The sequence below is a fragment of the Impatiens glandulifera genome, chromosome 8 (assembly GCF_907164915.1).
Source record: "Impatiens glandulifera chromosome 8, dImpGla2.1, whole genome shotgun sequence".
NCBI classification, from domain to species: domain Eukaryota; kingdom Viridiplantae; phylum Streptophyta; class Magnoliopsida; order Ericales; family Balsaminaceae; genus Impatiens; species Impatiens glandulifera.
Window position 1 is genome coordinate 2,719,012 of NC_061869.1, and position 15,483 is coordinate 2,734,494.

The 15,483-nt window shown below is 34.3% G+C and overlaps 1 protein-coding gene across 1 annotated transcript; it reads right to left on the minus strand.

The window, feature by feature from the left end:
• Positions 1-5,196: 5,196 nt before the first annotated feature.
• LOC124912379 (ethylene-responsive transcription factor 4-like) lies at positions 5,197-6,163 on the minus strand. The gene has a single exon (XM_047452991.1). The coding sequence runs from the start codon at positions 6,072-6,074 to the stop codon at positions 5,517-5,519; it is 558 nt and encodes a 185-aa protein (XP_047308947.1). The 5' UTR covers positions 6,075-6,163; the 3' UTR covers positions 5,197-5,516.
• Positions 6,164-15,483: the final 9,320 nt, after the last annotated feature.

Below are 15,483 nucleotides of genomic sequence, written 5' to 3' on the forward strand. Positions count from 1 at the left end.
TTCAATTTTCCCATAAATTTTATCATCTTGATAAAATTTTCACGATTATTAGAAGATGGAGACTATCATGCCCGTTCAATGCACACGCTTGCAAAGTGAGCCACCAAATGTTTTTAATAGTTGTTGTAAGTCGTAATCTGTTCTTTTGTTTTTCATCTAAAGATTGTGCATTTAGTACTTTGTCAATATGACAATGGATATTCATTAGATTATCAAGATATTCAATTGCACTATTATGTGGTGAAGTATTACATCATATATTCATAACAAAAGCGCATTTATCCTCATCATTAACTCGCTTCCGATATTGAATTCATCTGTTGTAAATGCAGATTTTCGGGGTTGCTTATGTTCAAACAAGAAATATGGGAAACAAAAAACATCATCTTTCAAATGAGAGTATTTTAACCAAGTAAATTTCTTAAACCAATGACTTTGGAACCGTCGATTTTGATTTCCAAATTTGATCGACGGGTATTCATCCTTAATAGGTTGATATGGTCACATCTTGATATAAGCTCGTCTAGTTTCATCTCTTTGATTAAAAGGATATTTCCACATCGGAATACGTAAAGTTGGATCAGGTTCAAGAGAACTTTACATCAACATCAATTCTAGGAGATTTGTTAGGTTCTTGAGAAGGGACATTTGAGATATTGATAGTTGATTGATTACCCCCTTGATTTGTACATGACTGGTCTTTTGGTTTAAAAAATGAGTTAATAGTTTTTCCTTGAGCTTCCATAGTTGATAGTTCAATTATAACCCTTACAAAATTTAAATAAAACACACATAATATAATGGTTATTTTGTTGTTCTTTGAGGACTGTTAATGGAATTCAGACATAATCACACACTCACACTCACACTCACACTCACACTCACACTCACACTCACACTCACACTCACACTCACACTGTCACAACTCACACATAAATTGTTCTTGATTCATACGATAAACTAATTAAAAAATAAAATGCATAGAAAGAGGTGAAGAACGAACCAAACCGAGAGCAAGCTGATTGAAGAAGATGACCGGAGGCCGGAGTGAATAAGACCATTAGAAATTTGGAATCGAACCAACAAGATGGAGGGTTATGGCAGCGTCAATCGCACGGCACAAACAACAAATTGAGGTTTTGTGAGCTTTCGGCCTTTCCCCTTTTTCAATTTTCAATTGATAAAATTTGCCCCGTTTATTCACTTAATTTGCCCCGTTTTTTTTAATTTAGGTGGGGCTGGAGTCCACCCTAGCCGAAGCGCTTTTTTTAATTTAAGTGGGGCTGGAGCCCACCCTAGCCCAAGCGTGGCTCCGCCCCTGTATGTGAGTAACACTTCTTAAGAATTATTGTACTCAATAGTTAATGTTACATTTAAATTTTTAGTAGATTTTTTCCATTCATTTATTGATTGATTGCCTTCGGTTTCAGTATGTATGTCAACACACTTCTTGATTGCTTCAAATTATAATAGTACAGATTGTAAACTACAAAATTGCCTTTTTGTATTCATGCTTGTATTTTTGAGAATTATTGTTCTCAACAAGTTAGACATTTTATTTTTAGTAGATTTTTTTCATTATTCTACTGTTGTTCATATCACTTAGAAGTTCTAGTTTTAATATGATGTATCGCACGAATAAATTTAAAATGATTTTTGCACCATTTGTTGGTGTGAATCATCATTATCAATCAACATTATTTGATGACGCACTATTAGAATATGAGAAGGAAGATACATTTGTGTGGTTATTTATCTAGTTTTTCCGGTATATTCTCAATAAATATAATATTTCAATCATTACAGATCAAGATAGTGTCATTTACAATGCTGTCAAATTTAGTGAATATTTTTTTTCAAGTTGATGGATGTAGAGGATTTGTTGCTTGGATGGATGAGAACGTGTATAATGAAGCAACAAATCTACATTCTTACCGGATCTCACCTAAGAAAGCGTCATGAATAAGGCGTTGTGAATGAATCTAATCGTTCGTCTATAATTGTCAAAAAAATCAATTTTAATCCATAAAAAAATAACAGGGATAAAAGTCCATTATTTCAAGCCAATAAATTTGATTGCCTCCAATATTGCTTCAAATAACAACAACGTATTAACAATACAAGAGTTGTTGTGAAACTGACTTCTCCTCCTTATAACACATACAACATTTACTCATTATGATAAACTCTTTACGTTTAAATATGTCATTCGTTATGATACCTTTATTGAGTCTCATAACAAATCCCAACAAAACTAGATGTGTTGACTTTATTAAATAATGTATAACAAGTGACCAACATTAAATGTATCTATATCATGTCATCGCATAACATCACGAATAATCGAGTTGACATCTTTAGAGCCTACTCGTTCCAATAATTTTGCATGGTCAGTGATTCTAGCACCCCTAAGGCGTCTATTCTATCTAGTCTTGCTAGATAAATTATTAGAACGTGGATCAAATATGCCCTTAACAATAGCATCTACTATGCCAATAGATTAAGCACTGAAAATTTTGTAGCAAAACACTTGCCCACACACCAAACGTTATTCAAAAACAAACTAAAGTTTCATCACGCTTTCAAAAAAAATCACATAACAAAAATACCCTCAAATTACTACAACAAACCTGACGATTGGACAACTTAGTGAACAAATCTGACCAATCTTGATCATAATTACTCATAATTAGTTTAGCCCAAAGAATTGATGTTCCCACACATATTTGTTATACCACTTAGAGAGCAAAGTTTTAATAAATGTAACTAGGCTTGTATGTGACAGATTTTGTTGTATCTAAGATGAGCCACAATATGTACCGCTCTTTAAATTATGGGTTTATTTTAAAATCGAAAATTATATAGCAACACACATTCCCTCACACCAAACGTTATTCAAAAACAAACTAAAGCTTCATCACCAACGATAAATATTGAATGCTTTCGGAAAAAAAATCACATGACGAAAATATCCTCAAATTACTAAAACCAACCTGTTGGACAACTTAGTGAACAAATCTGACCAATCTTGATCATAATTGTTCATAATTAGTTAAAATTTAATTCTCCCACACATATTTGTTGCAGGAGTTAGAGAGCAAAGTTTTATTAGATGTAATTAGTGTTCTATGGAAAAGTTTTGTTGTATCTAAGATAGATGAGTCACAATATGTACCCTAAGATGAGCCACAATATGTACGGCTATTTAAACTATGGGTTTATTTTAAAATGAGGAGTGATATGAGGAAATTTGAGAGAGGTAACTGTCATCACATGAATGCACTGATTAAAAAAAAAAGTTTGAAGAAAGAGAAAAAAAATAAAATTTATTATTTTTTCAAGGAATCAGATTACACGTTATTATTAGAGCCCAAATTTATATGTTCACGTTTAATCCCTCAATTTGAAAAGTGATACATATTGTGGTTCATCTTAGTATTCAACATTACCCCCTCTTTTTAATTAATTTAACTTTACATCAACTAACCACTCCACTAACGATGAGAAAAAGAAGAATCTAAGGAGCCCACATTAACTTTGCACATAATTCTCTATTTTAATCACACATTTTTGTTATAAAAAATAAAACATTATATAAATAGACATTAGAGTTAACGGACTCTTGATAAATACTAACCGACCTTTCAAATCATTTTATTATTCTAGATCTCCCCATTTTGTTAATAATTTGGTCCAAAAAGTTTTAGATTTGACTTTTAGCATTTAAAGGGAGTTCGAGATACAAAGAAGTATGCAGGGAAAAAATTTACGTCAACACTGGTTATCATATTCTTTCTCTAACCAAAATGAGCAGGAATGGAAAATGTAAACTTACTAAGATTAAAGCGAAATTCGAAAGAAGTTTCAAATAGTCAAAAGATATCTAGCAAATATTTGAAGTTTCTATCAGTGGCCTGATTTATAAAGTGTCATTGTTTCCATATAGTTTCTTAAACACAATCTATACGAACGATTAATACAATAAAAAAAAAAACTCAAAAAAAAAACTCAGCAAAACGTAAAAACGATAGGAGATTAAAAACATGAGAACTTCTAGAACTATTTATCTAAATAACAAAGCTTTGAACAAATCCAAATCATCCTGTGACACACTCACTCATTAACAAAAAGAAATTGAAACACTACTGTCATCCTTTGAACTATGGGTCCTGCTTTTAATCATACTATATATCATTTCTACTAACACTTTGTGGCGATTTTTTATTATTAAAACACCTTATTCTACAAACAAATCACCAAAATTTAATATAATAATAAAGAAGATTTAAAAAAATTCTAATTAATCATAAAAACATATAATAATAATAATAATAATAAAAAGCAACACAAAACATCATATGAACGATGAACATTCTAAACAACATACAATATTTTACGAACAATGAACAATGAACATTGAACATACAACTAAGTTTCTCAAACAAAATATTTTTGGTTATACAAACATACATTTACTCGTTTGAAAAAGTGGTTAAGGAAAACTATGAAAAAACTAGTTTTTAATATTATTTTTAATAAAATAATTTTTGGCTTAAAACCTGATTTTATTCTAATAACCAAAGATTAAACAAACATTAAAAAGAAGACAAATAGTTAATTTTATTGTAAACAATCTACGTTACAAATAATGACCACTTGAAATTAATCTTATAAGTTTATTAATAGACCTGTCAATAACGTTCAAGCTATTATTATATATTAGAATAGAGTGGTTATTTAAAAATATTAAACACCAATTTAGAAACCACTTTGAATGTTCGTACTAACTTTAAAAATATATCAAAAAAAATAAAAAACAGAAAGCGTGTCGGCTGCCGGCTAAATGTGACACGTCTATCTAGAAATCCCACAAAAACAAAACAGCCGCCATTAGTCGGTCCATGCCAACTATTATTATTTCTTTTATCGAAAACATAAATTATAAAATATCCCCTTTCACATATTTTTTTTTAAAGAAATCTAAAAAAAGAAACAACAATTTATATATCCTGTATATTATTTTAAAAACAGTGATGAAAGGTCGTTATTTTCGATTTTTTTTGTGAATTTTGAATATGTTAGTTAAAACTAATTAGATTAATTAAACATTTGACAAAAAAAAAATAATAAAATAAACTGATTCATTATATAATATATATTGATTATAACTTATAAGATGCATGCAAAAGATTAGACTAGGGAGGGATAATCTGCTGTATTTAGTTGCAGCGAAACTAAAGAGGAGATTACAGATGGAGCGTTAGATGTTTATTACAGACAAACAGCAACCATAGATCTATCTCTTAAAAAAAAAAACTAAAAAAAGGAAAAAAGACCATCTGCGGATATTCAGACATCTGACGGTTACCATTGATCCATGTCATCTGCATCCTCCAAACTACTACTGAGCTCTCTCACTTACAATCCTACCTCTCTCTAAGAAATTAAAACGGTAGTTACTACTAGTAAACGGCGTCGTTTAGCGTTTACCGTTACCGTCACCGGCGGGGCGGGCGTCAAGCCTCTTCCTCCGGCGGAGGAAAGTTCAGATCCAAATTCAGAATTTTCTGATTATTATTATTATTATTATTATTAATGATAGAAGAAGAATCAGAATCGCTCTCTGATTGGCCGACAATCGCGTTGAAATAAAAAGAACCGGTCGTGTTGGTCGGCGGTGGGAGGAACATAGCGGCGGTTCCAAGATTCAGATCAAGACTCGGCCAAGATTCCGACACGACAGGGAAAGAAAACCCTTCATTACTAGCGGTTTCAACGGTGCTGTTCTGACTAGGACTCAATTTACATGGAATCTCAACAACAATTTGTTCGGGAAACGGGAAATTAGTCCTAGCCTTAGAACCCCGGAAATCTCTAGCGGCGGCGTCATAAGCACGAGCCGCGTCCTCAGCAGTGTCGAAAGTACCGAGCCAAACACGGGTTTTCCGATTTGGGTCCCTGATTTCAGCTGCATATCTTCCCCATGGACGCTTCCTTACACCTCTGAAATGAAACTCTTTTTCATCTTGGCGGCTTAATTGAACGGATCCAGTACCCTTTTGCTTGGGCGCCATTTTTGTTCAAGAAATTACAAGAAAGAGAGAGAGAGAATGGAAATGGTGAATGGATATTGAGAAAAATGATGAAGTTAATATAGGCAGAATGAAAGAGAGAGGAAGAAGGTGGGAGACAGAGAAATGGAGTTTGCGGGATTTTTGACTCATGAAAGAGGGATTACCGCCGCCGCCGCGTTATTAATTAGTTAAAGAAAAAAAAAATAAAGATTCCCACGGCGCTGATATACACGTGGCATGCTTGAGATTAATACAGGTGTGTATTATGTTTTATTTAACCATCTTAGCCACCACCTATTAATAATTAATATAATTGCTTCCTCTTCTTAAACATTCTTACATAATGAAAATTTGTCAAGAGCAGTCATTTGTTTATTGTATTTTTATTTGAAAGAAAAGAAATTCATAATGATAAATAAAATTGATAAAAGAATATTAACTATGTGTTTTTCTTTACCATCATAATTTGGAGTAAATAATTTTGAAAATGAATTAATTATTATGTGTTTTTGGAATCATTTCATTTAGATTTTAATATTGAACTTAATTATTAAAACAATACTTATGTAAAATAAAATTATATATTTTTGTTTACAATTTTAAGTTTGGCTATTTGATTAAGAAAAAATAGTACGGAGAAGAAATGAGAAGAAAAAAAAAGAAAAATAATAATTTATTAACCAATTTGTATAAAAAAAATAATAATTTTTTATATTGTGTTTTTGAAATGTTTATTATTTTAATAAGAAAAATTATTAATTTAAAAATATATATTTGTGTTATTGTTATTTAACTAATTTGTTTAGAAGTGATATAATAATAAATATTTTATTTTACATTAAAATTGCATTATTAATAGTTTGTTTGAATTTGAAGTTATTTAATAAAAAAAAAAGTAATTATTCAAGTTTATTTGTTTAAATTATGAAAATATTTTTATATTTACTATTTAAATTTGAATAAAATGATTGATTTTAATAAGAAAAGTAATTTATTTATTTATTTGCATAAATAATTTAATCATTAGTAAAGGATTAAAAATGATAGGTATAATTCTCAAATATGTTATGAATTAATTATATAGTAATGAAAATAATAATAATTAAATTGCACCGATTTGTAAAGAGACATGAAATTTCCAGATGGCTTCACGAGAATAAACTCTTCACTCGGTGCTGACTGCTTTGTTTTGTGTACGGGGAAGTTATTGTTATGGTAGTGCCATGACAGTGATACATTATAATCTTGTATTTAAAACTGACACGTTAATTAAATCAATATTTATATCTTAATCGACATGCAAACCAGCAGACACAGACACGTCTTACCTCACCGAGTCGAGTGTTCGGCCATTGAATGACTTTGAATGACTTTGGACTTGTTTGTTCGGTTGGTTGGGAATATATCTCAGCATTTAGATCTGGATCGGTTTGGGTATATTATAATAAATCAAATTTATTTAAATCATATTGAGTGTTTTTGATTTGGGAGAAGATATGTTGTTTGAAAAAACAATTAAATGTATTAATATATATTAATAAAATAATTTTTTTTAATATATGAATATTTAGTATTTTAGTTAATTATTAAGTAATATAGTTGATAAAAAATAAATACAATAATTCCTTCAATCGGTTATCAAGATTTTTTTCAAATTACTCTTTTAAGATTTAAAAAAAATATATTAAAGTAAGAGTATTTTAATATTTTAGTTAATAAAATAATTAATTTAATTATTAAATTAATATTAATGTGATAAACGAAATTGTTTTCATTGATTTGGGATTATTATATTAAACTCATATATAAAATTTTGTTGAGTAGGGTTGATTTTGAGGAAATTATTACATTTGTTTTTATAAAAAATTTAAAAAATATTAATATATATATAATGATAAAATAAATTTTATTTATTTAAATATAGGATATTTTAAACTTAAATTGAATAATTGATTAATGAGAGAGTCGATAAAATAATGATTTTTTAGAACGCTAGTTGCGATTCTCCTTCGAAGTGCGACTAATCCCCGAAGTTAAGCACATAGCCAGTTAATCTACTCAATTAATTTAATTAAACGAGCTGAATTTATCGTTTGACGAGCTCGAGTCTAAGACCTCAGAGAGGCTTGGGACATGGGGTATGCATCTCATTTTACTAATAAACTAGAATAGTTAGTTTTTTTTATTTAATTATTAAGAAATATTTTATTGTTTTTTTTAATATTGTTGGATTAAAAAATAAGTTAATTAAAATTTTGTATTTCAATTTTAAAATATTAGTTGATTAATTAAGTATTTTTTTTAAATATATATATATATATTAAAATGATAAATAAAAATTAAAAATTAAATTAAAAATAAATAAATAAAAATGTTATTTAATAAGTTATGAAGCTCGTAAGTACTCGAGAAGAACGATTAATTCGCCGAAAGACTCTATCGGCTTTTTGAAATGAATCTAAAAAATATCATAATAATAGCATTATGAATAATACGCATCGGACGACTACGATCAGTAAAAGTTCGACGATTTATCTTCAACCAGATAGTCCACCAAAAAATAATTGGGAAATAATTGAGATGATAACCCAATTATGTAAACATGTCATATTAGTTGCATCAATCTGAATTTCTCAACAACTATCTAAAGACTAGGGTATCAGCCAATAATCTTAGTGATACTCCACAAAAAATTAAGATATTAGTCACCCCTCGATAATACAAAAGTAAGTGATTTTTCGATTCAACCTCCTCGTGACACATAATGTAATCACTATAAATTTACACACCCAATTTATAAAATTAAAATAATTATTTTGATTTATTTTAAAATAAATAAAATAAAAATAATTAAACTCAAGGCCAAAACATAATTAAAATAATTAAATTTGATTAACTATTGTGATACATAAAATATAATCAATTAAAGAAAAGGATCAAAATAAAAAATAAAATTATTTGGGATAAATGTTGAACTTATTTTATTTTAAAATAATTTAAAATAGTTAAACGATCAAAAATAAATAATTTAAGATGAGATGAGGTATTCATTTCATCCCTAAAAAATATTTATTTAACTAAAAAATATATTAAAAAATTGACAAAATATTTGTCAAATTTATTTTAATATTTTATGTATGTAAAAAGATCAAAATCGAAATGGTGAAAGAAAAATCAATTTCAAATAAACTCTTAAAGTTTTAAAATAAAAAATAAATATGTAATCGAGTGTAGTCGAATTACAAAAATCCAGTTACAGTCGAGCCTTTGGATGAACGTTGAATTTTCATCCAACGCACAAAAAGCGTCCGCGTAGCCCGCTAAAGCCGAAGGAAGGCGCGTCCGCGAAGTAGGCGACCTGTTAACACTCTTTAGCTGAAACGCGACGAAACGCGTGAATCGCAATAGAAGGTTGACGGAACACAGACGTAATGCTCTGCGTCCGCGTCTGTACTCAAAACGACACCGTTTTGAACCCGGTCATCTCCTTCGTCGTGATCGCCGGAAAGATAAGAACATATCCATCTTTTATTTTTCAAAGATGGAACTTGTTAGATAAATTGATACCGGTTCAAATAAACCTAACTTAAACAAACTTCCTATGCAGGAACAAGGAACCGGACCGGATGAATAAGAAAACCAAATAAAGAAACCGAACCGGTCAAGGAACCAAACCGATCAAGCACACTTGGAACGTGACTAAACAAAGGAAGGATCGGCCAAAGCTCAAACAGCCGATCAATCCACAAGACCGGAAGAAGTCCGGTCACTTCACTATCAAAAGATACTCGGCCAAGTCAAATGGCCAACCTAGGCCAAGTCAAAAGGCCAACCTGCACAAGAAGACACTTTGGGTATCTGCTGAGAATGATACCAAAGGAACAGACTGAATACTTCCATATCCATGTAAGTCTGAGGAAAGACTGCAGGCTGCAGAAGATAGTACTACCGGATCCTTCTACTTCGGGATAAGTCAGAAAGGAGATCTTCAAAGTACAGACAACTGTCCAAGCAGACAGTGCCTACATTGAGTAAAAGACAAACCCAGCAGGTTTGCTTTACAGACCGGCAGGTCTGAAACAGGATGCCAGGTCTCAGATTGACTGTCAGGTCTGAGGAGAAGACCGGCAGGTCTGAGACACTGAATCACTGCACCTCTGATTAGCCAATCAGATTCAAGGCAGTGAAATATGACCGTTGGCATATTTCACCTATAAAAGGAGGCAGTTGAAGAAGAGTAAATGCGGGACAAGTAGGGACAAGTAGGGACAAGTAGGGACAAGTAGTTACAAGAGTTACAAGTTACGAGTGGCCAGTTACAAGAGAGACATACTGTGGGACACACATTGAGATAACAAGAGCTAAAAGCATTTACTGTAGTGTGGCACTCTAAGAAAGCCTAAGTGTTAAAAGAGCCTAAGTGTAACTACAATTTCAGTGTAAATTGTACGAGTGTTATCGAGCAGGAAATAAGTCTCGATCGGATTGTATTTGTATTCCTTAGTGAATATCCTTCTCGCGGTTTCGAGAGGAAGGGGTGACGTAGGAGTTTTATCTCCGAACATCCATAAAATCCGTTGTGTTATTTACTTTCTGTTGGCTTTATTACATAACCGACTAATCTAACAATACAGCTCAAAACCGAATCTACATTAACTACACCAAGTATCCAGATTGCCGAAACCGACCCACCATCCTTTAAATCTCCATCATCCGAAACCGACTCCGCCTATCACACAAGCATACCGCTTCAACCTGAAAGCAAACCTCTTCTGCGCTTGAACCTAGTTCAAGGGTTTGTGACAGGTTGTGTAGTATTGAAACCCCGGTGTTAATCTCTAACAGGATTAACCACCACCCTACGAGTGAGAACCGCTTACCGGTCCAACCCCCGGTCCACCAGCGGCGATCTAGATCCTAACAATTGGTATCAGAGCAGTTAGTTTCAATACTCAAGCAAGCATGTATCAAGATAGGCCTCCAATGCTAGAAGGTGATGACTTTGCCAACTGGAAGGCACGCATGCACCTACATCTAGTCACCTTGGATGATGAAATGGAATCCATTCTGACCGAAGGACCGATTTTCATTGATAAAGAAAGAAAGGAATGGACGGCTGAAGATAGGAGAAGGAACAATCTGGACAACCATGCAAGAAACCGGATCTCCAACAGCGTGGACAGAAACACATACTGCAAAATCAGAGATTGCAAAACCGCAAAGGAGACATGGAACACGGTCATCCAGATCTTTGAGGGAAATGAAAGAACAAAGGAGAACAAAATAATGGTAGCTACACAGAGGTTTGAAAGCATCAAAATGAAACCAGGGGAAACTATGAAGGAATACAGTGACAGGTTCACTGGTGTATTAGATGAATTAGCAAATCTGGGCAAGAAGTATGAGAACAAAGAGGTCATTATGAAGGTTCTGAGATCTCTTCCGAGCGCTTGGGACATAAAGACTATGGTCATGAGAGAATCAAAAAGCCTACGTAAGATGAAACTATATGACGTATTCGAAGACCTTAAGGCATATGAGTTCGAAATGAATTCCAGAACTGAAGAGGAAGTCTCGGCCTCGACGTCAACCAGAGCACTCATCACATCTACGGAACCGGCTGCACCTGCCCCTATACCTACACCTGCACCGGTACCGACTCCTGCACCTGCACCGATCAGAACCGCCGAACAGTTCACTGAGGACGCCATGGCAATGCTTGCACAGAAGTTTGGGAGATTCATGAATAGAAGCCAACCTACAAACAACTACTATGGCGACAAATCCAATGTAAGATGCTATAACTGTAACTGTATGGGACATTTTAAGTGGGAATGCAGGAAACCAAGGAGAGACACCCAGAAACCGGACTACCAAAACAACCGGAACAACTATCACCAAAATGGTGAAGGGAGTGGTAATAACCGGAATAACTATCAAAAAGTCGAAGGGAGTGAGATACCGAAAGCACTGATAGCCGACGATGGAGGAAGTCTATGGGCTCACAGTGACAGTGACGATGACCTCACATGTCTCATGGCAAATGAGGAACAGGTATTTGACTCTCCCTGTGAAGAATTTACTAAAGATGAGTTATACAATGCATTGAATGACATGGTAGAAGAATATAAGAATCTATTGACCATGTTACCTAAACAATTCAACTTTAGAACTGAGCCTATAGTACCTATCCTAGTAGAACCAGAGGTACCCATCATAACCGAACCAGAGGTCATTGATACCCACACCTTAGAAACCGAATCAGACCCTAAGATCGAACAACCTAGTGAGCCGACCAGAGAGCTAACCGAAAAAGAGAATGTCCGATTTGAATACACGATGGCCGCCTATAGGAGATCTAGCGACATAGTAAAGAATCTGAATAAAGAATACAGGCATCCTCGTTGTAAAAATGGTCTAGGATACACAGAGAATAGATCTAAAGACCGAAAACCTATGTGGAGAGCAAAGCTTACAAAAGGAAACCTACCCTTTATAAAATTCCTTAAGAGCACCTGTACAGCTGAAGAAGAAGAGACCGAATACTATAGGGAAGAAAAGCTAAAATACGACTATGTTAACCCAACCGACTCATGGCTTGACCTTGAGAAAAGGAAAGCAGAAATTCCCAAATATAAGAAAGACTTCCCTGAACCACGAAGGTCAACCTATAGATCATCAAAACAAAGATCATCATCATTTAGGTCATTTGCAGGAAAACCGAGAAACACCAGACCAAGTGTCAGAAGAACAGTTGAAACTTTAGCAAAGAAGACCGTACGATTTATCAAAGTCTGGGTACCTAAGGGACTAACCACATGTGGACCCAAGTAAATGTGGGTACCAAAACAGTTGTAAATATGTACATTTTGCAGGACCCAAAGAAACGGCTAGGAAACTCCGAATGGTTCTTGGACAGTGGTTGCTCCAGACACATGACCGGAAATAGCAATCTGCTAACCGACATTAGATCAGCAACCGGTGCTCTAATCACCTTCGGTGACAACTCCAAAGGTAAAACTGTGGGCAAGGGTAAGATTGTCCATGGTAACCTAACTATCGATAATGTACTTCTCGTTGAAAACCTACGATTTAACCTACTTAGCATTAGTCAAATGTGTGATGCTGGATACACGGTAGAATTCCTTAAACATGCATGCTTAGTTAAGAATTCTCAAGGAATAGTACTACTAACCGGAAACAGGATAGGTAACATCTACAAGGTAGACTGGAACAATAGAGTAGAACATCCTATATGCATGATAGCTAAAACTGATCAAACCTGGCTATGGCATAAGAGACTAAACCATCTAAATATGAAAACCTTAAACTACATTCGTGGTAAGAAACTAGTTGAAGGGATCCCAGATATAGTATTCAACCAGGATAAGGTCTGTTCAGCATGCCAGATGGGTAAACAAACTAGGTCATCATTTAAAAGCAAAGGAAATCTACAATCTAGCCGATGCCTAGATCTTCTTCACATGAACTTATTTGGACCAATTCAGGTCATAAGCCTAGGAGGTATGCTGTACACCATGGTAGTTATTGATGACTACTCTAGATATACATGGGTAATATTTCTACCATCTAAACGTGAAACGGTATCAAACCTGATCAATCTTCTTAAGCGTTTGCAAAATGAAAAATCAACTAGTATAAATTGCATTAGAAGTGATAGAGGTACCGAATTCACTAATAGCACATTAACTGCATATCTTGATGAATCCGGCATTAGACACGAGTTGTCTAGTGCAAGGACTCCTCAACAAAATGGCCTGGCCGAGAGAAGGAACCGGACTCTCAAGGAAGCCGCACGGTCCATGATAGCTGACTCCGGCATTGCCCAGAAGTTTTGGGCTGAGGCTATCAACACTGCATGCCATACACAAAACCGGTCTTTGATTAACAGATTTCACAACAAAACACCGTATGAGGTTTATTTTAACAGAGTTCCTAAACTTAAATACCTCAGGATTTTCGGTTGTAAATGTTATATTCATAACAATGGTAAAACCCAACTTACTGCTTTTGATGCAAAGACCGATACCGGCATTATGTTAGGATACTCCTCAGTAAGCAAAGCATATAGAGTGTATAATAATAGAACTGCAACCATGGAGGAAACAATTCACGTTGTTTTCGATGAATCGGTTGAAAGCAACACTGCTTCATGCTTTGACCTACACAACAGACTGGAAAACAACGATATTCATTCTGATAGCGAAGATGAGACTCCGGTCTTCAGGCGGTTTGTCCATGACCTAACGGGTAACATTGATACCCAGCCGGATCAAGCTGCTCTACAGCAGGAAGCTGACACCTCGGTCCAACCCGAGGAAGCCGGTCGGTCTGACAATATCGGTCAGCCTACCGACATGTCTAGCCTTGATCAAACAAACGGTAATCTGGTAGACACCCCTGAACTGAATCTCAGAAGAAATAGTAAACATCCTCCTGAGCACATTATAGGTGACCCTTCAGAACCTGTTCGAACTAGGAGTCAACTTCTGGAAGGATATTTTAACTCTGCTTTTATATCCCAGATTGAACCAAAAAGAATAGATGAAGCATTGTCAGATCCGGATTGGATCTTGGGAATGCAAGAAGAACTAAACCAGTTTGAGAGTAGTAAGGTCTGGTACTTAGTTCCTAGACCGAAGGATCAGTCGGTCATAGGGACAAGATGGGTATTCAGAAACAAGCTCAATGAGGACGGTTTGGTCACGAGGAACAAAGCCAGATTAGTGGCTCAAGGTTACAAACAGGAAGAAGGTATTGACTTTGAAGAGTCATTCGCTCCTGTGGCCAGAATTGAAGCCATTAGGATTTTTCTTGCTTTTGCTGCTTTCAAAAATTTCAAAGTTTTCCAAATGGATGTTAAGAGTGCATTCTTAAACGGTGAACTACGTGAGGAAGTGTATGTTGAACAACCACCCGGTTTCAAGAATGCTGCACTTCTAAATCATGTATACCGGCTAAACAAAGCTTTATACGGTCTAAAGCAAGCACCTAGGGCCTGGTATGATACACTAACCGCATTCCTAGTAGAGCATGATTTCACCATCGGTTCAGTGGACAAGACCTTGTTCAAATTTGAAAAGAAGGAACATATCCTACTTGTTCAAATCTATGTAGATGACATCATTTTTGGTTCCACTGACCCCAAGCTTTGTGACAAATTCTCAAAAATGATGACTGACAAGTTTGAAATGAGTATGATGGGAGAATTAAGTTTCTTCCTAGGTCTTCAGGTTAAACAACTCAAGGAAGGAACCTTCATAAGCCAACCCAAATATACCAAGGAGCTAATAAAGAAGTTCGGGATGGACACCTGCTCCTCGGCTGCTACTCCAATGAGCTCATCAGTTAAGCTGGATAGGGATGATGAAGGCCAATCAGTGGATCA

Excerpts from the sequence above, each read along its gene's own strand:
- LOC124912379 (XM_047452991.1), bottom strand. The coding sequence starts at position 6,074 with ATGGCGCCCAAGCAAAAGGGTACTGGATCCGTTCAATTAAGCCGCCAA.